At 45.8% G+C, this 26,169-nt stretch overlaps 1 protein-coding gene across 6 annotated transcripts in view; it reads left to right on the plus strand.

The window, feature by feature from the left end:
- The first annotated feature begins 9,020 nt into the window (after window positions 1-9,020).
- Window positions 9,021-26,169, plus strand: part of MAG (myelin associated glycoprotein) — a 74,923-nt gene continuing 57,774 nt past the window's right edge. For 2 of the 6 annotated variants that reach the window (XM_053398265.1, XM_053398268.1), the window contains exon 1: window positions 9,169-9,277. Coding sequence is in view for 1 of the 6 variants with exons in the window: in XM_053398260.1 (XP_053254235.1) it covers window positions 9,109-9,277 (169 nt within the window). In the remaining 5 variants the exon portion in view is untranslated. Of the gene's footprint in view, window positions 9,278-26,169 lie in introns of all 6 variants that reach the window. The other 4 variants (XM_053398260.1, XM_053398266.1, XM_053398270.1 and 1 more) reach the window with 4 other exon arrangements.

Genomic DNA, 26,169 nt, shown 5'->3' on the forward strand with positions numbered 1-26,169 from the left:
TACATTCGGAGTCAGTCTTGGGCCCTGGAGCTGTGTGTAGGGAGGGGAGGGCTTGAAATCTGTGTTGGTTGGAGTAATGCTGTACAGTAAAAAAAGGTAAAGGACCCCTGGATGGTTAAGTCCAGTCAAAGATGACTATGGGGTTGCGGCGCTCATCTCGCTTTCAGGTCGAGGGAGCCAGTGTTTGTCAAAAGACAGCTTTCTGGGTCATGTGGCCAGCATGACTAAAACATTTCTGGTGCCGCGGAACACCGTGATGGAACCCAGAGCACACGGGAAGGCTGTTTACCTTCCCGCTGCAGCGCTACCTATTAATCTACTTGCACTGGCTTGCTTTCAAACTGCTAGATTGGCAGGAGCTGGGACAGTAACAGGCAGTAATGCAGTGGGAAATTCAGCTGTTCACAGCCATGCCCCCTCACAGCCACACACCTCTTCTAAGATTATACAGCCTTCTTAAGATTATGAAATAAAAATAATTATAGGGATGCATTGCAACAATCTATGCAGATCTCCATGTGTTGTCTTTCAGTGATCAGCTATTTTCTGTGCACATACATGGGCAAATGGTTTGGAAAGCTCCAGTCTCGTCTTTCGGAGCTGTGTTTTCCACTGCATGTAACAGAACTTGCACGTCCTTCTTTTGAAGCACCTTGCGTTTTCAGTGTCCCTAAATGCTTAGCTTTGGAGCACACAGAACTCCTCTTCTGTGTACTTTCTGTGCGCCTTCTCCCAAGTGACCCTAGGAGCCAGTCTTCAGCGGCTGACTCATGTCCTTTCACATTGATTTCCTTTCACATTGATTGTCTCCAATCAGAGCAGAGGGCCAGAAGAGTTCTCCAAGTTGCCCAAGGGTTCCCTTGTCATATTGATTGGGAGGGTCTAGGACAGGCATAGGCAAGCTTGGCCCTCTAGATGTTTTGGGACTACAACTCCCATCATCCTTAGTTAACAGGACCAGTGGTCAGGGATGATGGGAACTGTAGTCCCAAAACATCTGGAGGGCCAAGTTTGTCTATGTCTGGTCTAGGATGCTGGAGGCAGGGGCCCTGCTGCAGAAATAGTAACAGGTCCTTGACCACCCACGACCAAGGACCGCTACTCCTCTGGTACCAGGAGAAGCTGTGCTGTATCAAGTATGTGAGCCAAACTACACATTGCGCACATTTTTAAAAAGGTGCACTTAACACTGCCAATTTTGAAAGAAAAGAAGCCACACGGGATTCACGTTCCAGATCAAGGCCCTGCACCACTTTCCTGCTTACCCACTGTTACTACTCCCCAAAGATGCTATTAACTGCTTATAATGATTTTTAAGGGCAAATAGCCGCAGGGAAGATTCCAGCAGAATCGGGATCAGGCTGCTTTCCTTTCGAAATAGGAGATTTTAAGCATGTTTCGTAGCAGTGAGATTAACGTGGGAATCTGTGGCCTTCAATATGATGTTGGACCTCAGCTCTCATTGTCCCTGTTGGCTGGAACTGAGGGGAGTTGGAGTCCCACAAGATGTGGAGAGCCACAGGTCCCCCCACTGATGGAATAAGTACTTTGCTGTGATGAGGAGCTTCATCAAAACAAAAAAAATTTTTTCCTTCCAGTAGCACCTTAAAGACCAACTAAGTTAGTTCTTGGTATGAGCTTTCGTGTGCATGCACACTTCTTCAGATACACTGAAACAGAAGTTGCCAGATCCCTCTATATAGTGAGAAGGTGGGGAGGGGTATTACTCAGAAGGGTGGTGGGAATGGGTGATTGGCAGATAGCTGTGATGAGCCTGTTGACGACTCTTAACGACTGCAATAGGTCTTACAGGAAAAAGCAAGGGGTGAGAAGGTGAAAAATGGCTTTGTCATGTATAATGAGATAAGAATCCAATGTCTTTGTTCAGACCAGGTCTCTCCATGGTTTTAAGTTTGGTAATGAGTTGCAATTCGGCAGCTAAGAGGAGCTTCATGTTCATGTTAGCACACCAACACAACACAAGAGGGCACTGTGGTATAAGGCACTCATCCACTGATTTTGATTGGTGTGCAGGTGCAGGTACAATCACCCAGTGAGTTCAGTGGCAACCAACACTCCCTCTCCAAGCAACCCGCTGGGACCCTCCCCAGGGTGGTCAGGCAGCAACTCCCCAAGCCCCTCCCATTCTTCTCCAGGATCGGACCATTCCGTCTGACATTTCCAAGGGACTCATGATGACAATAGATCCAGCTAATCAGCTGCACTGGCTGAACCCTGAACAAGGTCTTCCACAAGAGCGACGGGCTTTCCTATCTGCTTTTTAACTGGTTGCACTTCCAGGTAGAGATTGAGGGGCGGGGGAAAGAGAGAACGAATTTAATTCAGTTCATGTTTAAAGGCAGATCTATAAAATCCACACGTTGCAAAACAATGAGTCACAGCCATCCTTTGAAGTCTGCACTGACCCAAATCGTGCAATGCGGTTCTCTCAATCAAACGATGTTTACAAAAAAATGCACACATTAAGTGAATTACATAAGATGTGTACAGATGAACAAACATTTTAGTGAAAATAGTATTTTAAAAGGCATGTCAGGGAAATTGCTTGCAAAAAAAAGTGCACACCAGTCAAAACTGCATACAAAATGTGCTTTGTTAGGAGAAATTTGCAAAATAAAAACAAAAATGCTAAAGAATTTTCATGAGGGTTTTTTAAAAAAATGCTGCAGAAATGGGGAGAATTTTAACTCCAGATGGGGAAAAGAGAGAACTGAAACTGATAGCTCCTTCCATCCCTGCTTTCAGGTTAAGGGGCAGAACTAGGGTGACCAGATTCAGTTCATTAGAAGCTGTCTTCTATCACGGTTAGACTATTTGTCCATCTGGCCTGGTACCATTTACAGCCTTTTACCATTTACTCTGACTGGCAGCAGCCAATGTGTGCCCAGCGCAGTCTGTGGGGTGGCATTTTTCACCTCCAGAGTTCCAGTTAAGCACATCAATTTAAGAACGAAGCAGAGAGAGATCAAAAAATGGGAGACTGCATTTCAAAAGAAAACGGAAAGAAGAAGAAGAAGAGGAGTCTGGATTTGATATCCCACTTTATCACTACCCTAAGGAGTCTCAAAGCAGCTAACAATCTCCTTTCCCTTCCTCCCCCGCAACAAACACTCTGTGAGATGAGTGAGGCTGAGAGACTTCAGAGAAGTGTGCCTAGCCCAAGGTCACCCAGCAGCTGCATGTGGAGGAGCAGGGAATCGAACCTAGTTCACCAGATTACGAGTCCACTGCTGTTAACCACTACACCACACGGGAAACACAGAATTAACTAGCTATCAGGAAAACTAACACGTTTCCAAGCAGCCGACAAGGCAAGGTGAATTGAGATCCATGGACAATAAGAACTAGGTCAGATCCGTACCATACATTGAAAGCACACGGCTGCCCCCAACACATCTTGGGAGCTGTAGACTCAAGACTCCCATTATGCCCAGCCATCATGGCCAAGGCTGATGGGAGTTGTAGTCCAACACCTGGAGGACCACAGGTCCCCCAGCTCCCCGCTATATGTCTGTGCTTATTTACAAATAATGTGGCAGGGGGTGGACGCAGGGGCGATCCAGGCAGCTGGCTCAAACCAGAATGCCTTTGGGGTCAATTAAATTATCAGGCCCCTCCAGTGCGCAGAAAACATCCACGCTCTTCTCTCGGAGACAATAGGTCAATTCTCTGCTGCCAACTGCTATGACTTAGTAGCCAGGGCAAACAGTCCCTGCAGCCTTTGTCTTCGCAATGAATCACCCTGGTGCGCACGGTAGCCGTTGCTTGACTCATGCCTGCTCACAACCGCGGCCTTTGTCTCCAGCTCTCGGGATGGCACGGTGGGTGACTGACACAGCCCTCTCTCGCCCTGTGCCAGGGACAGCAAAGAAGGGCACTTCCATCTTCCCACTGCCCAGGGCACAGAACTCCTAGCCTTTGGCTCCTGGGAGAGAAACCAGGCACATCCCTCAGGTGTCTGTTTAATTTTTAATATTTCTCTTTGCTAACAGGCAGGGGGTGAGTTGAGAGATCCGGCACGAGGCCTTGAAATATATATATTTGCTATGGTGGTATCCAATTTTATTATTTTTTAAAAATTATTTATTTGGCTTTTCAGATTAAAATTGACAGTCACATATTCAACATACAACATAAAAACAAGATTCCAATTAATCTCTTGGACTTCCCTCCTCCCCTTTGTGGGTCCTATTGTTAATAATTTCCTCCTGCATCTTTTACAACAATCCATATCTTTTATCTCTCCATTGTATCCAAAAATTGCCATTAAACTACAAGTGATACTCCAAACATACTACAGTGGTACCTTGGGTTAAGTACTTAATTCGTTCCGGAGGTCCATTCTTAACCTGAAACTGTTCTTAACCTGAAGCACCACTTTAGCTAATGGGGCCTCCTGCTGCTGCCGTGCCGCTGCTGCGCAATTTCTGTTCTCATCCTGAAGCAAAGTTCTTAACCCGAGGTAATATTTCTGGGTTAGCGGAGTCTGTAACCTGAAGCGTATGTAACCTGAAGCGTATGTAACCCGAGGTACCACTGTAATGGTTTTAACTGTTTACAATGGTGTTTAAGATAAGTTGTAAATTTTCCCTATTCCTTATTAAAAATTTGGTCTTCCTGATTTCTGATTCTTCCAGTCATTTGAGCCATTTTGGCATAATCCATCAACTTGATCTGCCATTCTTCTCTGGTCGGGACTTTATCTTCTTTACATCTCTGGATGGTATCCAATGCTGCTCACGGCAGGCCCATTGAGCTTAATGCACATGAGTAGCTTATGTCCATCAGTTCCATTGGGTCTACATTTGAGTAGAACTTAGTTCGATACAATCCTATGGAATTGTCTCTGGGGCGAATGACTACATCCAGGCTTAGGTGGTGTTCGCACCATACATTTAAAGCACATGTCTTCCCCTCCCCCAAAGAATCCTGGGAACTGTAGTTTATCCCCTCAAAGGGCTTCAGTTCCCAGGTTTCTTTGGGGGAAGACATGTGCTTTAAAAGTGTTTTAATTGTATGGTGTGCACACAGCTTAACTAGTGTGTGTATTTATTAACTTATTATATATGTTTTAATGCCACCTTTCCTCCAAGGACCTTGAGGCAGAATACTTTGATCTCCCCCATGTTATCCTTGCCACAACCCTGTGAAGAAGGTTAGGCACAGAGAGAGGGAGTGACTGGTCTGAGGTCACCCAGTGAGCTTGGTGGCAATTTGGGGATTTGAACCCAGGCCTCCCCAGTCCTTGTAGTCCAGAACTGAGTCCAACCAAGGTGTCCCCAACATTTCTGAGCCTGGGGACACATCTAGAAATCTAAGGAGTTGTGTTTGGCGCACCACAGAATAACCATTTCAGAAGAAAAACTGGTAATGCTCAAAATCCTCGCAGAACATCTACACATACATAAAAAACAACAGACAAAAAAAATGGAGATGACCCAACCAAAAAGCCCACCAACCCTCACACCCAAACAACTTACAACTTACAACATTAAAAAAAATAAAATAGAAGGGGCAAGTTGACTGGACAGGCACCATGGGATATTTGTTGCACTCCTGCCTGTGTTCCCTGGCAGAGGACTTTCTTCTAGTGGTACTGAGAATTCCTATTATTCTAGGGTTGCCGTATTTCAAAAAGTGGAAATCTGGACACAAAAGAGCAGGGGCAGAGGGGTGGGCAAAGCTGTTATTGCTTCCATTGCTAGTTTCTGAAGCTACACACGTTTGCTACCGATCCTGCAGTTTCTTGAGGCATAATGCTGTTTGAGGCACTATCCCTCAAATTAGCTTCCGTTTCATAGTTCAATAACACCTGGTGGGCCACATATTTTTCCCCACTCTGTCCAACACCACTTGTAGTCCCCCCCCCCACGGCTTTTTTCTTCCATTATATTCCTACTGATGCGAGTTCTGATGCTGAACTTGCTTGCTTCCATATTACTTTTTAGATAGACCCAGTACATTGTATTGGTCGTTTGAAACCAAGTCAAGTAATGCCAGTGAAGTGTTGTTAATGGTTAGTGCCGGACTAGGACCTAGGAGACCAGGGTTCGAATCCCCAGCTTGCCATGTAGCTGACTGGTTGAACTTGGGCCAGTCATAATCTCTTAGCCCAAGCCTACCTCGCAGAGTTGCTGTGAGGATGAAATGGGGAGAAAGAGAACCATGCACGCCTCCTGGAGCTCCTTGTATGAAAAAGGTGGCATATAAATGGAATAAATGAACAATGCCCCCCTGGAGGATACAGAGGTTGTATGGCAATCTGTCACGCATTATCTAGTTGAGATTCCTGCATTGCAGGGGGTTGGACTAGATGACCCTAAGGTCCCCTTCCTCCCCTACAATTCTAAGATTCTAGGGGTGGGAAACATTACTAAGCAGCAACTTGGGCCACTCCCCACCCACCTCCCTTTCTCCCATTGGATCCCGCCCATTAAGACACGGTGAGGCGCGCGATTTGCTATATATTCTCCACATACAAGCCTCTCGTCCAATAAGCGGTCGCGAAAGACTGACAAGGCGAAGGGAGGGGTTTCTTCACATTTCCCCCCCAATCAGAATGGCCAAGGGGTGGATTCGTCATGGGGAATTGCCTGACGGGAGTTGAAGTTCTCTCTCTCTCGTTTGGTCGTCAGGCAGACCGCGGATCGAGCGGACTACAGTTCCCAAGTGCCTGTTCGGCAGCTGAGTTCAGCCTTATGAAAAGGGAGTGCAAGAAGATTAGAAAAATCTCGGGTCAAAGAATGCGCTGGGTGGAATCGTAGAATTGCAGAGTTGGAAGGGAACCCGAGGGCCTTCTAGCCCAACCCCTTGCAATGCAGGAATCTTTCCTTTCCCTAATATAGTTTGGGGTCCTGTTCAGGACTATTCTACTCCCTATCCCGTTCAGTAGCAATGGCCAGGTGTGTCCTAGTTTATAAGAGGACAGTCCTCTGTCTAGTCCAAGTGTGGCTTAATGATCAAAAACATTATTATTATTATTATTACTTATACCCCACCCATTTGGCTGGGCCTCCCCAGCCACTCTAGGCGGCTTCCAACAGAATGTTAAAAACGTAATACAGTGGACGCTCGGGTTGCAAACGTGATCCATGCGGGATGCACATTCACAACCGATTCGGCACTTCTGCACATGTGCAAAGCGCAATTTAGCACTTCTGCGCATGCACGACCGCCGAAACCCGGAAGTAACCCGTTCCGTTACTTCAGGGTTTCGGCGGGTGCGTAACCTGAAAAAACGCAATCTGAAGCGGCTGTAACCTGAGGTATAACTGTAAAACACCAAACTATAAAAACTTCCCTGAAAGCCTTGAAGCTGCCCAGACACAGCACAGTAGGCCCCCTTCCCCCACTATGGTGAGAAGTCTTTCTATGTAAATTGCAGAAATCCTTTCCAAATTTACATATGCATAAATAAATTAGGGGCATACAATTTTTACGCAGCTCTGTTTTCCTCTGCAGCCGTGACAGGGCTACATTCTCAGAGTTCCTCAGGAGGGATTGGTTTAACAACCAAACCCTCTTCACAGGGAGCTGCAGTTTTGTCAGGGCAGCAGCTTTCAAAGGTTTCTGGCAGGGGTTGCCAGCCCAGGACCTGAGACCCTTCTGCATGCATCGGGAGAGTGTGTGCACGAATTCCATTGTGCTTAGTTTATTTTTTTGGCTGCTATTCTGTTAATGTTGTTAATATTGTTTTATGGATCATGATGCTGTAGTACATTTTGAATGCTGTATATAACTTTTGTCGTAATGGTGCTGTTTAGCTTATTTCCCCCCGTCGTTTTGTTAATAGTGCTTTATAGACTGCAATTGTTTTACTGATGATTTATAACTGTTTTACTGAGGAATTGTTACAATTTATGTTGTATATGTGAAGTTCTATTATGCTGTTGTTGTTTACTGTTCGTAAACCGCTTTGCAATGCATGTGCATGAAAAGCAATGTAGAAACATAATCAAACAATCAAATCAATCAAAGCAGATGCTCTACCACCAAGCTACCGCTTGGACCATGCTACCTGGGCTGATGAGAGTTGGGATGTCCAAAATATCTGGAGGGCAGCAGGTCCTGCATCTCCACCGTAGAAAGTGTCCTGTGGAAATGCCTCCATATGCATCTGAAGGCTGAATGACACCCCAAACGGGACAGGAGGATCGAAACCTTGAGCTGGACCTGCAGAACCGAAACCCTGCCAGGAAAATAGTGCTGGTTTTGTCAGTACAGCCTCTATGACTGGCCCCCACACAAGCATCATTGTTATCCAGACCCCCGCATGGATTTAACATGGAGACATGTCTTCTAAAACAGACCCCAAATGGATATCTGAGTCCAGATTTCCCACATTCAAGCCAGAGCTCTGCTGTCCATCACTCCATGTTGGCTGTTGTATTTTGATTTTTATCCATGGTATCAGGGGCATAGCTAGGCACAGGCTCAGGATGCAAATGGGCATGTGCCTGTTTACATGCTTGGATGCCTCTGGGCGAATTAAGGTGTCAGAGACCTTGGATCTTACCAGCCCTGTGCTCCACAGTATACCCAGTAAGCAAAAGAATATTTCTTTTTAAAAAAAATTAAAAAGGCAAAATGGGAAGATGTCTTGCACATTGCTCCATCCATTCGGTGCCACCTACACTAACTGGCAGCAACTCTCTAGTGCTCCAGGCAGGAGATATTCCCAGCCCTAGCTGGAGTTGCTGGGGATTGAACACTGGAGCTTCTCCATGCAAGACAGATGCTCTGCCACTGAGGTGTGGCCCTTGGGAAAGGAGGGGGCAGGAGATCAGGGACCTGATGCAAAAGACCTAGGGCTCAGGCCCCTGGGCCACCCGCTGAGAACACCCCCAGCTCAGTTACAAGACCCCTGCTCAACAAAGCAACCCAATCCTAGACTTCTGTTTACTTCCGCAAGTCATTCCTTTCCTGGGTGTTTTGCTCCCCACCCTCCGGTCCTCCCTGCCCCCATCTCCATCAATACTTAAGCCCGATCTCCACGTCTGGCACATCTGTGTGCATCACTTCATCCTGACATCTCGCCACTGCTGCTCCCTCTACGCCCAAAGTGTACACAGGGGCTCATTGTTCTGGATGCTCAGCTTCCCCTTGTGGGCTGATCTGCCTTGGCTTACGCTGGCCACTGAGGCTGGCATAACCTGGTACCCTTGGCTGGCTCTGAGGACTTGTCTGGTTTCCCGGGACGTATTTGCTGGAGGAAGGACAGCAGCGATTCCACGAGAAGCCCATCCTCAGATTCTGGGTGAGTGCCGTTTTATTTTACTTTTGTGAGGGGCTTCTGTGGGAAGGCTCACCGATGAGGGCAAAGGACCTGGTTCTTTTTTGTGTATTGTCAGAGCATGGATTGATCTCCAAGCAGAGAGCCAGAGAGCAGTTTCGAATCAAAAGACAGCTGCTAAGGTATTTTTATACCTTTGGGGGGAAAGGAGATTGCGGTTCGGAGCAGCGGTAGCCAACTTCTGGCTTATGAGCCACAACTGTGGCATCTGTCCCTTGGTGGAACCCCACCATAACTCAGTCAATATGTGGGATAAAGCCTGCAAACTGCTTCACTATCAAGGGCAAGAGTCAGGGGGAGACATTTTTGTGGTTTGTGTTCGTGAGATCTTAGCTCAATAGCAGAATACCTGCATCACCCGCAAAAAGACGCAACTTCAATCACCAGCAGCTCCAGGTACGGCTGGAAAAGGTCCCATTAGAAACTGATTTATTTACAATATGCCAAGGAACTCAAGACCCCGTACATGGTTCTCCCTGCTCTATTTTATGCTCACAGCAACCCTGTGAAGTTGGTTAGGCAGAATGACAGCGACTGGCCCCAGGTCAGCCTGCGAGCTTCATGGCCGAGTGGGAATTTGAACCCTAGGTCTCCCAGGTCCTAGCCAAACATTCAGTATCCCTGTGTTCTTCAGAGGAAGGGTGGTATATAGATTTAATAAAAAGAAGAAGAAGAAGAAGAAGAAGAAGAAGAAGCAGTGTCAATGAGCATAGGATGTTCTGATTTTTACTGGAGAAATGTTGGAGGGTATGGAGTTATGCAGTGCTTCTTTTCTATTAAAAATGTTTAGAGGTACGCTCATTTTCCTACTCATATTGAAATACTGCCCCTCAATGAGGCCAAACTTAGATTCACAAAATATTTAGGGGTATGCGTACCCCCAGAAAAAAGCACTGGAGTTATGTGACCTCCAAGCCATGGAGATAAATAACTATACAACCTTTAGAAGATATCTGAAATCAGCCTTGTCTATGCAAGTTTTTTAAAATGTTTAATGTTTCATTATGTTTTTATTTATGTTGGAAGCCTCCCAGAGTGGCTGGGGCAACCCAGTCAGATGGGTGGGGTATTGTTGTTGAAATTATTATTATTATTTTTCATTCGAGAAATGCTGGAGGGTATGTAATACTGAGTCAGATGGACCAATAGCCTAACTTAGTGCAAGACAGGTTTGTATGTTCCAGTGATCTACATGCAGGAGAATGTGGAGACATAGGAATCTGCCTTATACTAAGTCAGACCACTGGTCCACCTAGCTCAGCTTTGTCTACACTGACTGATAGCAGCTCTCAGGGTTTCAGACAAGAGTCTATCCCAGCCCTACCTGGAGCTGCCGGGGATTGAACCTGCAACCTTCTGCTTGCAAGGCAGATGTTCCACCACTGAGCTACAGCTCCTCGGTCCTGAAGTGATAGAAAAAGGGACAGTTTCATTCAAGATCACATGCTGAGAATCACAGTTTTGACAGTTCCTTTCTGGCGGGGTGGGGTGGGGGCAATGTTCTTGCAACTAGACAAATTACGCTCTGCAGAAATGGTTGAAATTGAGCTGTAGCGCTAGGGTTATTTATATATTTATTATTTTCAGAAAATATTCCTATGAGGGTGCCCCCTCCAGGAGGTCACTGTTATGCAGGAGGGATTTAAGAAGTTTCGGTTTGCATTATGAAAGTGCCTCCTCACCCATGTTGTTTTAAATTTAAAATGCCCTTTTGCTGTTAGAAAAGTGATGGGGAACTGCATTGAAAAGGGTGGGATGAATGAACAATTGATGGGAAGCAGGTTCAGCCCACCCATGAGGCAAGGTGAGAAGACTGCCTCAGGTAACAGGATTCATTGGTGCAGCAGATCCCGATGCCAGAGCAAGAAGGGAGGTGCCATTTGAGGTGTGTGTGTCCACCTGAAGTGCCAGAATATCTTGGGCTGGCACTGATGGGAAGACATGTATCCACTTTGCATGTGGATCAGGATGAATGTTGAGTCAATGGCTTGTGAGTCCTATAAGAGTCTTTTAAAATGGCATTCCTCCCTTCCCCTCCATGTTAAAGTCAACTTTGCACCATTCTGCTGCATGTCTGCATCATGAGTAGGGGTTTGATTCAGTCCACATTTAAAGGCAAGCTTATCTACTTCACACTCTCTGAAACAATATGTGAACCAAAACACAGGCAACCTTCTGAATTCATACTTATCCAAATTTTGTGATACAGTTCTCCAGTTAAGTAATGCACCCCAAAAATGCATATACTTGGGTGTATATTCATGGAAAAAACAGGCAAAGATGCATGAGTTTAGGGGAAATTGCTCTAAAATGTGTATCTCAGGTAATACCGCATACAGCCTTGTGCATATTAGGAGACACGCTTTCTAAAATGTTGATGAATTTTCATGAGAACTGTTGAGAACTGAAACTTAACACTGGAAAGATTAGAAACCGAAATGGACATTTTCACCCATCGCTAATCAGGGGAGGGAGTGTGTAAATTTTATGGTGAGCGTCTCTTTCCTTTTGTACATTTAGTAGCCCTTGAGAGTGCAGAATTTGAGAATATTTAGCTTAGAGCAAGTGGCCAGGAATGGTGCAAAGGAATAGGTCTTCTTCGGATCCAAAAGGGTTAATTCAGCAGAACTGAAACTGAATTCTAAAAGTAGGTCAGCCATTTGAAATTGTTATATGAACAATACATTTGGAAATGTTTTAAAACGTGGTGCTGAGAGGCAATCGTTTGCAGTGTTCAGTGGTCAGGTTTGACACTTTTTCAGCTGGTCTTCCCAAAACTCTTAAATCGAATAGTGCCCATTGCCAGGAATGTGGCATGGGAGAAAAATGGAATAAACATTTCAAGGTTGCGATTTCCTTTGCAAGTAAATTTGATATGCCACAATTTGTATGAGAATTCCACCCCACCCTCCCAATTCATTTCAGCAATAACCAGGAAAGCCAGGATGCCAGAGCCAGAATCTTGTCTCTGATGGGAGCACTCTTGGCAAATTGTTTTGCAAATTATAGAGTGGATGGGCAGGGGGTGTGTGTTGCATTTGAATTCTCAAAGCCTTCATCAAGTTTTGAAGTTCTCTGGGTTGGTGCGGTGGCTAATCATAAAACCTTTAACACATATTCTGCACAAACCCAGTCTCTGAGTGGCGAGACACGTCGGTGGTGGTTTCAAGCACTTTTCTGAGGTCTGGAACGAAGGTGAATGGAGACTGTGGCATTTTTAGGTTATATTTACCCATATATACAACCTGAGCATGTGGGATGCGGGTGGCACTCTGGGTTAAACTACAGAGCCTAGGGCTTGTCGATCAGAAGGTTGGAGGTTCGAATCCCCATGATGGGGTGAGCTCCCATTGTTCAGTCCCTGCTCCTGCCAGCCTAGCAGTTCGAAAGTATGTCAAAGTGCAAGTAGATAAATAGATACCGCTCCGGCAGGAAGGTAAACGGTGTTTATATGCTGCCCATACGACCCGGAAGCTGAATGCCGGCTCCCTTGGCCAATAAAGCGAGACGAGCGCCGCAACCCCAGAGTCGGCCACGACTGGACCTAATGGTCAGGGGTCCCTTAACCTTTACAACCTGAGCGTAGTATGGAGGGCATCACAGCACTAATCCTCCAGAAAAGGAATTGGTTCAGCAGCCTCTTCTACTGGATTCTAAGCGTTTCCTGCGCACCATACATTTTGCAACGTATGTTTAAAATGCCCCAGGTTGAATCTCTCGCATTTCCAAGAGCAAAGGATCTCAGCCAGTGTCAGGGGGACAGAGTGAGTACAGTAGATGGACCAAGGGTCTAAGTACAAGGCAGCTATTTCATATATTTATATGGGATGTTAGCCTCAGGTCGCCCTCTCACAATTATCTTGCATTTCCTCTGGACGTGCAGCCAATGCTGTTCAGCAAGGTATAATAATAATATAATATAATTTATTATTTATACCCCGCCCATCTGGCTGGGTTTCCCCAGCCACTCTGGGCGGCTTCCAACAGAACACTAAAATACAATAACCTATTAAACATTAAAAGCTTCCCTAAACACTGGACGGCTGACAAAAAAGGCACACTGGTTGCTGCTGGGCAGCCTTGGAAAAGATGCTGCTGTCTTCTGGAGATCTGTTGGGTTGGGTTTGGTGGAGCGTTTCACTCCAGCCTAAGGACAGAACATTTTGCCACATTGTGTTGTTGTTTTCAGCCGTTGCCCGGAGCGCGTAGAAAATTCAGCATGTGGCTTCTTTCCTGTCACAGCACCCCTGTGACAGGAAAAGCATCACCTGCCGGATTACTGTTGCTGCTAAAAAAACTGTGGCTGCCCTGTTGGCTTTCCAGTTGGGACTCCCTTCAAGTTCCTCCAACCCTAGCCAGCTTAGCCAGTGGGCCAGGGATGAGGGAAGTTGTTTTGTGCTCCAGAGGGTAGGACCCGAATCAATGGATTCAAATGCTAAGAATGTCAGGGATTCTACCCAAATGTGATTTTGGTTTTAAAACACATTGTAAGGAGTCTGTATGGGAGTATATTGTATTTAAAAATAGGGTATCAGAGTTTTTAGGGGCTAACCAGGTTGGGATAGCAGGCTTGTTGGGTTTTGAATGTCTTGTGTAGATTTTTCAATTTCTTTGTTCTGTACGGGACAATGACAATAAAGATTATCATATCGCATCATATAGAAATTCTATAGCTCTGATTCCTATGTTGCAGGGGCTTGGATTATAGATGACCTTTGGGGTCCTTTCCAACTCTGCAAATCTATGATTCTATGAGTTTCAGCTCAAGACCCGCCTCAGGAGGGGCAGGGTGTGTGTGTGGAGTTACCAACCCTTCCTGCTTCACACTGGAATGGAGGGAATTTATATAACAAGTCCCAAACTGAACAAGTTTTTTTTCTTTTGGCATGGTGCACGTTTGATTTTATCCACCCGAGGGCAGCAGGGGCCCATGAACAAACACAAAGGCCCGCTCAACAAAGGCAGCTTTGAGCAAGCTGCAGCTCCTACATGGTGTTCAGATCCGAGCGTGAAGAGGAGAGCTTTTAATAGCAGACAAAGTGCGGGATTGCTCTTCCGCAGCTATAGCTCTCCCAACCCCTTGTCAGCACCCTGGCAAGATGTATTTTTATGTTCTCTCACATTGGCCACGCTTTGTGTTTAAACTGTTCTCGCTTGCAACGCTTGAAAGTGCAATACAAAGGCATAATAATAATACAAAGGCCCCAGTCTTGAGCTTTGAAAGGTTCCTAAGAGAGGGTATCATTCTCAACGATGAGGAGGCAGCGTGAGTTCATTTATACTGCCTCCTTGCTGGCCTGTTCTAAATTTGCAGAAAACAAACCTAAACAACAGCTTTCGTTATCCTCATTTACAGTATTATATTTTTATCTCGCCTTTCCTCCAAGGAGCTCCAGGAAGTATTTCTTATTTATTTCATTCAGGGAAATTATACGCCGCTTATTGGCGCTTCTCTCTAAGCAGTGTACAAGGAATGCAATCCAATGAAAATTAAAAACTATGAAGTCAAAATTCAGTTTAAATGCTTTCTGGGATTATTATTTTTAAAAAGTATTCAGCTGCTGGAAGTTCAACAGGGAAAGGGGGGATTTTCTCTCACCTCAGATGGAAGAGGCTTCCATAAATTTGTGCCCCCGGTATTCAACATATAGCTCCTGATGAATATGAGCATAGAATCATAGAACCATTGAGTTGAAATAGACCCCAAGAGTGCATCCCATCGGATGCAGTGGATCTGAGCCATGGGGGACCACCATCGGTGACTCCTCAAAAGACCTCAGGGATCAGGCAGGGGTATAAGGGATCAGGTGGTCCCTGTGGTATCCTGGACCCAAGTTGGCAAGGGTCTTGCAAAGGTCTTGCAAGGACTTTGAACATGGCCTGGTAGTATATGTGGTTCACTCACCACACCCTTTTATCTTCAGAACAACACTATGAGGTAGGTTGGACTGACAAAGAATAATTGTCCCAAAGTTGGCCCCTGGCTGAATAGGGATTTTAACCTAAATCTCCCCAGTCATAGTCCTAGACTGCGATGGCTATACCGCACTGCCTCTCTTTATGTTTTGTTGCTAGGTCACGCCACTATGAGTTTGGAAACTCTGAAAAATTGTGGTATTTGATCACTAGATCTACATGCCTTGTTAAAAGCATGAGATTTGCTCGCCCTGCCCCCGCCACGTTAACCAATAATAGCCTGCAGAAAACTGGGTTCAAAAAACTACCCTTGAATTTCATTACTAATATGTATCCCAAGTGGCAATTCTGACAGCCAATCTTTCATCATTAGTTACGTTGCCTGGAAACATCAAGCATTCGGAGGCTTTCAAAATTATTTAAGAACTTCAAAATGTTCTTTTGAATTCTCCCGAAATGCTGAGCTGTAACAATATGAAAACACGATGAGCCTCATCGCCATATGCTGATTCTTCAAGACCTAGCAAAGCTGAGAGCCATTTCGAAACAAGCACATCCACCTTCTGTTTACAGGAATGCATCTGTAAGATATTGCAATAATCTTTAACGTTTGTGCTGTTTTCTAACCTTTGGTAGAGAGAAGCCCTAGTGACAGATATTTCTCTGCCAAGATCTAGCGGACCATTATTTTGGCAGCAACTAAAAGGCTTCCAAGATTCCAAGGTTAGGGTGGCCATGTGCCCTTTTTTACAGAGAGAGGGCAGCCCTCTGTTTGAAGGACTAGTCGGTCCAAGTCAGGTTTAACAAAAAAGAATTGACTGAAGGGAGAGTAGGAGGACCATTAAAGGAGTTGTCCTAACACTCTCAGCACTATTGCTGTTGTTGTTGTTGTTGTTGTTGTTGTTGTTGTTGTTGTTGTTGTTAGAATTTCAGTTATACAAAATAAAGTGAAGAAAGTAAAGGAAAAATGGAGGAAAAATGCAAATGAGAACTAAAAATACAATAAGGAAAAGGGATATAATGTAATACACTAAATATAATCAGTTACACTTCCATACATTGTTATATAGATATTCAGGGTTACTTCGGTTTATGAACTTAATCTGTTCCAGAAGTCCGTTCTTAAACCAAAACTGTTCTTAAACTGAGGTGTGCTTTCCCTAATGAGGCCTCTCGCTGCCAGTTCCCTTCCACCTTTCGGCTTCCGTCCTTAGACCGAGGTAAAGTTCTCAGACCGGGACACTACTTCCGGTTTTGCGGAGTTTGTAAACCGAATCGTTCTTAAACCGGACTGTTCTTAAACCGAGGTACCACTGTATACGTAATGTTATTGTCCTAATGTTGTTGTTGTTTAGTCGTTTAGTTGTGTCCGACTCTTCGTGACCCCATGGACCAGAGCACGCCAGGCACCTCTGTCCTCCACTACCTCCCGCAGTTTGGTCAAACTCATGCTGGTAACCTCGAAAACACTATCCAACCATCTCGTCCTCTGTCGCCCCCTTCTCCTTGTGCCCTCCATCTTTCCCAGCATCAGTGTCTTCTCCAGGGAGTCTTCTCTTCTCATGAGGTGGCCAAAGTACTGGAGCCTCAGCTTCACGATCTGTCCTTCCAGTGAGCACTCAGGGCTGATTTCCTTAAGAATGGATGCATTTGATCTTCTTGCAGTCCATGGGACTCTCAAGAGTCTTCTCCAGCACCATAATTCAAAAGCATCAATTCTTCGGCGATCAGCCTTCTTTATGGTCCAGCTCTCACTTCCATACATCACTACTGGGAAAACCATGGCTTTAACTATACGGACCTTTGTTGGCAAGGTGACGTCTCTACTTCTCAAGATGCTGTCTAGGCCTGTCATTGCCCTTCTCCCAAGAAGCAGGCGTCTTTTAATTTCGTGGCTGCTGTCACCATCTGCAGTGATCATGGAGCCCAAGAAAGTAAAATCTCTCACTGCCTCCATTTCTTCCCCTTCTATTTGCCAGGAGGTGATGGGACCAGTGGCCATGATCTTCGTTTTTTTGATGTTGAGCTTCAGACCATATTTTGCGCTCTCCTCTTTCACCCTCAATAAAAGGTTCTTTAATTCCTCCTCACTTTCTGCCATCAAGGTTGTGTCATCTGCATATCTGAGGTTGTTGATATTTCTTCCGGCAATCTTAATTCCAGCTTGGGATTCATCCAGCCCAGCCTTTCGCATGATGTATTCTGCATATAAATTAAATAAGCAGGGAGACAAAATACAGCCTTGTCGTACTCCTTTCCCAATTTTGAACCAATCAGTTGTTCCATATCCAGTTCTAACTGTAGCTTCTTGTCCCACATAGAGATTTCTCAGGAGACAGATGAGGTGATCAGGCACTCCCATTTCTTTAAGAACTTGCCATAGTTTGCTGTGGTCGACACAGTCAAAGGCTTTTGCATAGTCAATGAAGCAGAAGTAGATGTCTTTCTGGAACTCTCTAGCTTTCTCCATAATCCAGCACATGTTTGCAATTTGGTCTCTGGTTCCTCTGCCTCTTCTAAATCCAGCTTGCACTTCTGGGAGTTCTCAATCCACATACTGCTTGAGCCTTCCTTGTAGAATTTTGAGCATAACCTTGCTAGCGTGTGAAATGAGTGCAATTGTGCAGTAGTTGGAGCATTCTTTGGCACTGCCCTTCTTTGGGACTGGGATGTAGACTGATCTTCTCCAATCTTCTGGCCACTGCTGAGTTTTCCAAATTTCCTGGCATATTGAGTGTAGCACCTTAACAGCATCATCTTTTAAAATTTTAAATAGTTCAGCTGGAATACCATCACTTCCACTGGCCTTGTTATTTGCAGTGCTTTCTAAGGCCCATTTGACTTCACTCTCCAGGATGTCTGGCTGAAGGTCAGCAACCACACTATCTGGGGTGTACGAGACATCCATATCTTTCTGGTATAATTCCTCTGTGTATTCTTGCCACCTCTTCTTGATGTCTTCTGCTTCTGTTAGGTCCTTACCACTTTTGTCCTTTATTATGGTAATCTTTGTACGAAATGTTCCTTTCATATCTCCAATTTTCTTGAACAGATCTCTACATATGATTATTAATAACCCACTATACTTTATATAAACTCGTTCCAAACATCAGTATATTTATCCAAACAAAACCTACGTCAATAGGCAGCCCATTCATATGTTGCAAATGTTGTCATGTTGTCAATCCATTGGTTAAAGGGGATCTTTTCTTTATTCTTCCGGTTCATCGATGCCAATCTTTTAGCCATAGTCAAGGTGCACAGAATCCATGTTCATTGCTCAGCACTCTTTAACCAACTACAGCTCACATAATTCTTTGTGGCTGTTCAAAGTAGTATCGCGTTGCTTCAAATGGATGGCCTCCCACAGTCTTGCTCGGTGGTGGCAGTGGCAAGCAGGTTGCATCATTTAATGCTGTGCATCTGGGAAGGGCTGTTTAAATTTCCCACAATGCTCTGGAGTGACGCAACATCGGTGGCATTGTGGGAAATAAAAATGGCAGCACCCAAACACTTTATTAAAGTGAGGCCCGAGGCAGGAAGGAAGCATGGGCTCCGCCAGGCTCCTAGGGGGTTCTGTGGCTGCCCAAGGATGCATACCATGAGCAGCACGGGGTCTATACCAGGCATAGGCAATCTCGGCCATCCGGGTGTTTTGGGACTACAACTCCCATCATCCCTAGCTAACAGGACCAGTGGTCTGGGATGATGGGAGTTGTAGTCCCAAAACATTTGGAGAGCCGTGTTTGCCTATGCCTGGTCTGTACCATAGATGGGGAAGGTGTGGACCAGCAAAAGTGGCTGGATTGTTGTTGTTGTTGCTTAGTCGTTTAGTCATGTCCGACTCTTTGTGACCCCATGGACCAGAGCACGCCAGGCACTCCTGTCTTCCACTGCCTCCCGCAGTTTGGTCAGACTCATCTTGGTAGCATTGAGAACACTGTCCAACCATCTCGTCCTCTGTTGTCCCCTTCTCCTTCTGCCCTCCATCTTTCCCAACATCAGGGTCTTTTCCAGGGAGTCTTCTCTTCTCATGAAGTGGCCAAAGTATTGGAGCCTCAGCTTCAGGATCTGTCCTTCCAGTGAGCACACAGGGCTGATTTCCTTCAGAATGGATAGGTCTGATCTTCTTGCAGTCCGTGGGACTCTCAAGAGTCTCCTCCAGCACCATAATTCAAAAGCATCAATTCTTTGGCGATCAGCCTTCTTTATGGTCCAAGTGACTGGATTAAAACTCCCATAATCTCTGAGCAACATCCTGATGGAAGTAGGAGGGCACCAATATTGGGAGGGCTACAGGTTGTCCAATCATGATTTACACACAGACAAACACATATCATTTTGCCCTGTTTAGATGACCCCCCACCTTCGTGTAACTTCAAGCTGGATTTCAGTGATGCGTTTTCCTCTTTTTTTGACACTGCATTAGTTTCCAACCTATCGAGTATTTAAATTTCTTCAAATATCTATTTGCCTTTTGGAAAGCAAAGCCTGACGAGACTAGGCCTAGGACCATAACCAGTTTAAATTTTATTTTTATTTTTATGATCACCTTAAAAGAATTCTCTGATGTATGAGGGAAGAATTAAAAAATAGGACGTTAAGAGTTTTAATATACAGATATAAAAACTGCAGTTTGCAGGTGGCAACCACCATCTTAGAAGTCATCAACCCCTGCCCCAGACCACTATTTCATAGGTCCTTCTTTGAAGAAGGGTGGTAGCTCAGTGGTAGAGAATCTGTTTGCATGCGGAAGGACCCTGGTTCAGTTTCTGGCATCTCCTGTGCTCTGGGGCGGGGTGGGGGAGGCATTTTTATTCCAAAACGACTTGTTTTCATCAAATGCTGGCGCATGCCAGCTGAATCAATTCATTAATCTATTAAAACAAATGTCATTCATTGACTAAGATTTCTTTAACCGGGCAACAGGTTAGAAATGCTAAGCGTGGAGTTTCAGACATCAAGATTTTGCCAGGCTGTAAGATTTGTGCAACATTAAAATAATAATAATAATAAATCAGATTGCAAAAGGGTGCAACGACCCCAGAAGCCCCTCGCATCTGATCTGCAGCACGGCTGCACCGTGTGATGTAAGTGAACAGAGTCTGGGCTCTGCAAGGGACGGGCTGAGCCTAGCTTGGACAAACAGCTTTGTTCTGTGACCTTTCCTTGAGTGGCGCTGCCAGGCTGTGCCATTCCAGAGCGGCTGCTTCGCGGCGCTGTGTTGAGCACGATCTGCTTTTAACACAAGCCATTGTCAAGAGGAAAGAAGGCAGAGCAGGGAAGGGCGCCGCTCTGCGAGCGGGAAAGAAACCTTTGTGAAACTAAGGGAATGAGCACCTAGAAAGTCCTTGACTGCACAGACCATTACTCCAGTGACCTACATGTTAGATCAGTCCGCCTAGCCTGTTTCAAACCACAGCCACACAGGAGAGAGATGAGGAGCAGCCCTAGACTGAGGCGCCATCTGCATCATACAGTTAAAGCAGTACCACGGTAAACACTCATGGCTTTGCCCTGGGAACTGTGGTTTTTTGAGGGTGGCAAGAGTTGTTAAGCGACCCCTGTTCCCCTCCCTCCACTACAATTCTCAAAGTGGTTTAACAATAACCCCTCTTTACAGGGAAATCTGGGAATTGTAGTTCAGTGAGGGGGACAAACTACAGTTCCCAGGATTGGGGGGGGGACTATGACTGCTTGCAGCAGTTCTCAACCTGTGGGTCCCCAGATGTCGTTGGACTACAACTCCCATCATCCCTGAGCTCTGGCCTTGCTAGCTAGGGGTGATGGGAGTTGTACTTCAACAACATCTGGGGACCCACAAGTTGGGATGTTGTTGTTGTTTACCGGCAGATCTCAGGGCAGGTTGCAGAAATCGAACTTTCAGAATAGCAAACAGTGAGCGCTGCATTAGCATGAACTGGGTGGGCTCTCAAAACACACATCTCGGGGGGGGGAGTACTTCAGCATTTGCCGAAAGCTGTCTAGTGAAGAAGCCAGACGGACCACTTTGGGAAGGGAATGCCACAGTTTAGGGGCTGCCACAGAGAATACTCTCTTCCCAGCTGCCACCGCCTCAGCTTCTGAGGGAAGTGGAACTACCTATAGGGTCCCCTCTGCCAATATCCACACCTGAAAGGGTCTGTAGGGAAGGTTTTGTGGATACAGTGGTACCTCGGGTTACAGACGCTTCAAGTTACAGACGCTTCAAGTTACAGACTCCGCTAACCCAGAAATAGTACCTCGGGTTAAGAACTTTACTTAAGGATGAGAACAGAAATTGCGTGGCGGCAGCGGGAGGCCCCATTAGCTAAAGTGGTACCTCAGGTTAAGAACAATTTCAGGTCAAGAACGGACCTCTGGAACAAATTAAGTTCTTAACCCGAGGTACCACTGTATTTGGCGCCAAGCCATTTGGGGCTTCAAACACTACCGTGGGCACCTTGAATTAGGCTCAGAGAGAAACCGATAACCCGTTTCCATTCCGCTACTGCTACTGCAGGCGTCGACATCCTTTCCCGTCTTGTTCAGTGCCTCCCGAGAGCTGCTCCAGCTTTCCTTCTCCAAAGTAGTCAGTCTGGGACATGCGCCTCCAGAGAGCTAGCAGGCCTGGGCCTCTTGCCAGGAGTAGGCGGGCACAGCTGGTGCCCGTAGGAGGGAAGTTAACACCAACAGCGGAGGCAGGAAAGGGAGAATCAGCTACAACCGAGACCTACGTGTGTGAGCGCTCTTCGCACACAAACACACAGTCGCGGACACCCACACCTCGCCGAGGCACTCTTTCTTGCTTGTACAGAAGCTTCTGTGTGCATCTAGTTTTGAGCCTGAGCTTTAGGACTGCTTCTTGGGCCGACACATCATGTCAGTTTCGCCTGCGCTCTGTAGCCAGTCTGCCTATCAGAGTCATTTGCAGTCAGTGGCGGACTAGAACGTAAGACAGGGATATCAAACCAGGACTGCAGATCCCATCAGCCCAACCAGTATTTCACATCCCCTCCAACATTTCTGTGGTGAAACAGAGATGTCCTGTTCCACCCCTCTAGCTTTTATCTGATGAAAATGGGATGTCCTAATCGAGCCCCTCCATTTCGCCAGTGAAGAGAGTGACGTCTCATCCCCTCCAGCGTTTCTCCAGCAGACATAGGGACAACCAAAGGGAAAGCAGGGCAGTCCGGGATCGAATCAGAAACCGGGATGGCTTCTGCAAGTCCGGGATTGTCTCTGGAAAACCAGGACACTCGGAGGGTCTGATTTCATCCATGGGTCAGGGATGATGGGAATTTGGGGAGGGGGGCTCCCCTTGTGCTTGGTCCAGAAGCTGCAGTTAGCGCAGGATGCTGCAGCACGATTGCTGACAGGAGTGAGAACCTGTCAGAATATAACCCCTTTTGCCCACAGAACTGCACTGGTTACCAATTTGCTCCTGGGCCAAGTTGAAGGTATTACTATTCGTATATAAAGCCCTTAACAACTTGGGATCCGTTTACCTGTGAGATTGCCTTACCCCTTAAAAGTCCACTCAACTGCAAAGCTGGCGCTGTTCCGCATAGTACTCATTCCACATTTGTAAGAAATTGATCTTCTATCGCTGTATTCTGTGTGGCCTGCTAAAAACATTTCTCTTCGGGCAAACCTATCAATAGTGTCGAATGTTGACATGTGTTTCAGTCTGGTTCTTAGCAAATAGCTAATGTCAAATATTTCTTCATATGCTTTGAATAATTGTTTTTAACCAGTTTGTTCTTTTTGTAAACCACTTTGAGGTTTTCGTTTGTGCAATCAAACGGGATATAAATTTTATAAAATAAATTAGTCCAAAGCAGCTGGAGGGCTCAGTGTTGGCTATCAGAGGCAGTGAACTTGTTGCTGGGACTCACAAATGCTGTGGCAGGTAGATTCTGCATGTGGGTCTCCATAGGCATCTGGTTGGTCGCTGTGAGAAAAGAACGCTACACCAGATGGGCCTTTGGCCTGATCCAAGAAGCTCTTCTTACAAGAACACAATGAAAGTCCTTAGTAATTAGTAAGGTGCTGAAAAGTGGATTTGCATACTCATCAATTGCCCTGGAAAACAGATATCCTGCCTGCCCCCTGCAGCAATTTTGGGTGCCTTCCTCTCTCACGATCTCTGGCCAAGATCTCACCCTGAAAAAAGTGTTTTTGGGGTCCACAATTTTGTGCAGTGCGCCAAAATGTGTGCTTTTGAGCGCCACATCCCCCAAAGCTTTTTTTCTGGGTCCATAATCTCACATAGGTCACGTGACTCACGTAGGATTTTGTACCTGGAAGATGGCATTCTGGATTTGGGCTGTGTCACACCGGAGGGTATGGATTTGTTGTTCTGAATTACTGGAAACACATCTAATGCTATGGTTTGGTCCGTGAGTACTCTTGCATAGAGCAGGGGTAGCCAATAGAGTGCCTTTCAGATGTTGGGCTACAACTCCTATCAGTCTCAGCTGGCATGGCCAATGGGCAGGGGTTGTTTGTTTGTTTGTTTGTTTATCACATTTATACCCCGCTTTTCCTCCAAGGAGCTCAAGGTGGCATCCATGGTTCTCTTCCTCTCCATTGCATGCTCCCAAGAACCCTGTGAGGTTGGTTAGGCCGACTGACCCAAGATCACCCAGTGAGTTCCATGGCTGAGCAGGGATTTGAACTCTAGTTTCCCAGGTCCTGGTCCATCACTCTAACCTGGCTCTTTATATTACCATATTATCTGGATAGCTCTGTTCGTTAAGAGTGTGGTGCTGATAATGCCAAGGTTGCAGTTTCGATCCCTGTATGGGAAAGCTGTATATTCCTGCACTGCAAGCAGTTGGTGTGTGTGTATATATATATATGTTTTACAATTTAGAATACTCATTTAAACATCCTTAAAATATCAATGACTTCCCTTCTTCCTTTTCCTTGGTTCATTTTGCATATCATAAATTCCTGCATATTTTACAGAAACTAAACCATTCAGAATATTTGATGGATATTATTACATCCATCAAAACTTATTTACACTGTTGAATTTATCTTAATGCTGCCAACGTTTTCAAGTGTATACAATTTTCCCTCATAGGACTAGATGATCCTTAGTGTCTCTTTCAACTCTACAGTTCTATGATTCAGTTACAGGAATGGTAGCAACTAATAGTCCACCAGTATCTAAGAGGACACCATGTTGAATATTCTGGCCCCAGCAAGGCCAGTGGTTGGGGATCATGGGAGTTGTAGTCCCACAACATCTGGAAGGCCACAGGCTAGCTATCTGTGGCCTACACAACATGACAAGAGAATGTCACTGTTCCTTTCGTGGCTGTGGGTGGTCTCTTGAAGGGCAATTCACATGGAGGTTCTGACATTCTGAGAACTGCTCCTGTGGAAAATTACGAATAGCACTCTTGGTGACTACAGTGGAACACAGGAACCAGGTCATCTCTGAAGTATACCTATGGTTGGTAACTTTGCCGAGGTACAAACAGAGAGGAAATGCAGGCTAGAGCAGATAAAATTCATCGGTCTTGTGTCTGCTTTTTGTTCAACTAAATCACAAGGTTGGTTCCCTTGGATACAGATACAGATTTCCCCCTCCATACAGAATTCTAAACAAAGAGACAAAAAACACACTAAAAATTAAAACCTAGCTATTGTCACAGCCCAACAGGATTGTTATGAATGTTGCCATGATTGGATAACACCATCTGTGGTACAGTTAGGTAATTTTGGATTCCAGACTTCAGCGGTCTGCCGTTGGGACCCCCTCTTTAGAGGGTAATAATGAGCTTTGCTTCAAAATGTGGTAGGAACATCGGAAGCTGCCTCAGGCTCAGGTTCAGTCCCCAGCAACTGAGGAATGGTTGGAATGGAAATGTCCCCTTCCTGAAACTTTGGAGAGCCGTTGCCCATCACTGAAGACAGTACAGAGCTAGATGGACCATGGGTCTAACTCAGAGGACCATACATTTAAAGCACACCTAATGCATGTTTTATATGTCTGTTGTTATTGTCCATGGAGTTTTCTTGGGATACTGGAGTGGATTGCTGGTTCCTTCTCCAGGTGGACCACATTTAGTCTAAACTCTTGGCTATGACCTGTCCGTCTTGGGTGGTCCTGCACAGCATAGCTCATAGCTTCTCTGAGTTATTCAAGCCCCTTCGCCATGGCAAGGCAGTGATCCTTTTGAATTGCGGTGCTGGAGGAGCCTCTTGAGAGTCCCATGGACTGCAAAAAGATCAAACCTTATCATTCTGAAGGAAATCAGCCCTGAGTGCTCACTGGAAGGACAGATCCTGAAGCTGAGGCTGCAATACTTTGGCCACCTCATGAGAAGAGAAGACTCCCTGGAAAAGACCCTGATGTTGGGAAAGATGGAGGGCACAAGGAGAAGGGGACGACAGAGGGCAAGATGGATGGACAGTGTTATAGAAGCGACCAACATGAGTTTGACCAAACTGCGGGAGGCAGTGGAAGACAGGAGTTCCTGGCATGCTCTGGTCCATGGCATCACGAAGAGTTGGACACGACTAATCGACTAAACAACAACAACAATGCATGTTTAAAGCATATGACTTTCCCCAAGGAATTGTGGGAACTGTAACTTTCATAAGGGTGCTGGGAATGGTCACTCTGTGAGGGGAGGGTTATTAGGGAGGGGGAAATTGTATGTGTTGAATGGTATATATCTGGAAAGCAGCTTCTGATGGTCCTAGGCTGAATGCCCCCTCACACTCTTCCCTGCCTCAATGTTTTGCTCATTCGAATCCAGCTCCCTGCCTAGCGCTCTCCCTGCAGGAGGTAGATGGGACACTGGCAGCAGCTGACTAGGCAGCTGAGCCAACCTTTGCAGATCCTGCGTGATTAATGATCTGGCACCGTGATCCTTCCTGGTGGGTGTATTTACCACTCGGTATCCTGCCAAGTCTTCCGAAGAGAGGAGCAGCCTCCATCT

The sequence above is a fragment of the Podarcis raffonei genome, chromosome 8 (genome assembly GCF_027172205.1).
Source record: "Podarcis raffonei isolate rPodRaf1 chromosome 8, rPodRaf1.pri, whole genome shotgun sequence".
Classification (NCBI taxonomy): domain Eukaryota; kingdom Metazoa; phylum Chordata; class Lepidosauria; order Squamata; family Lacertidae; genus Podarcis; species Podarcis raffonei.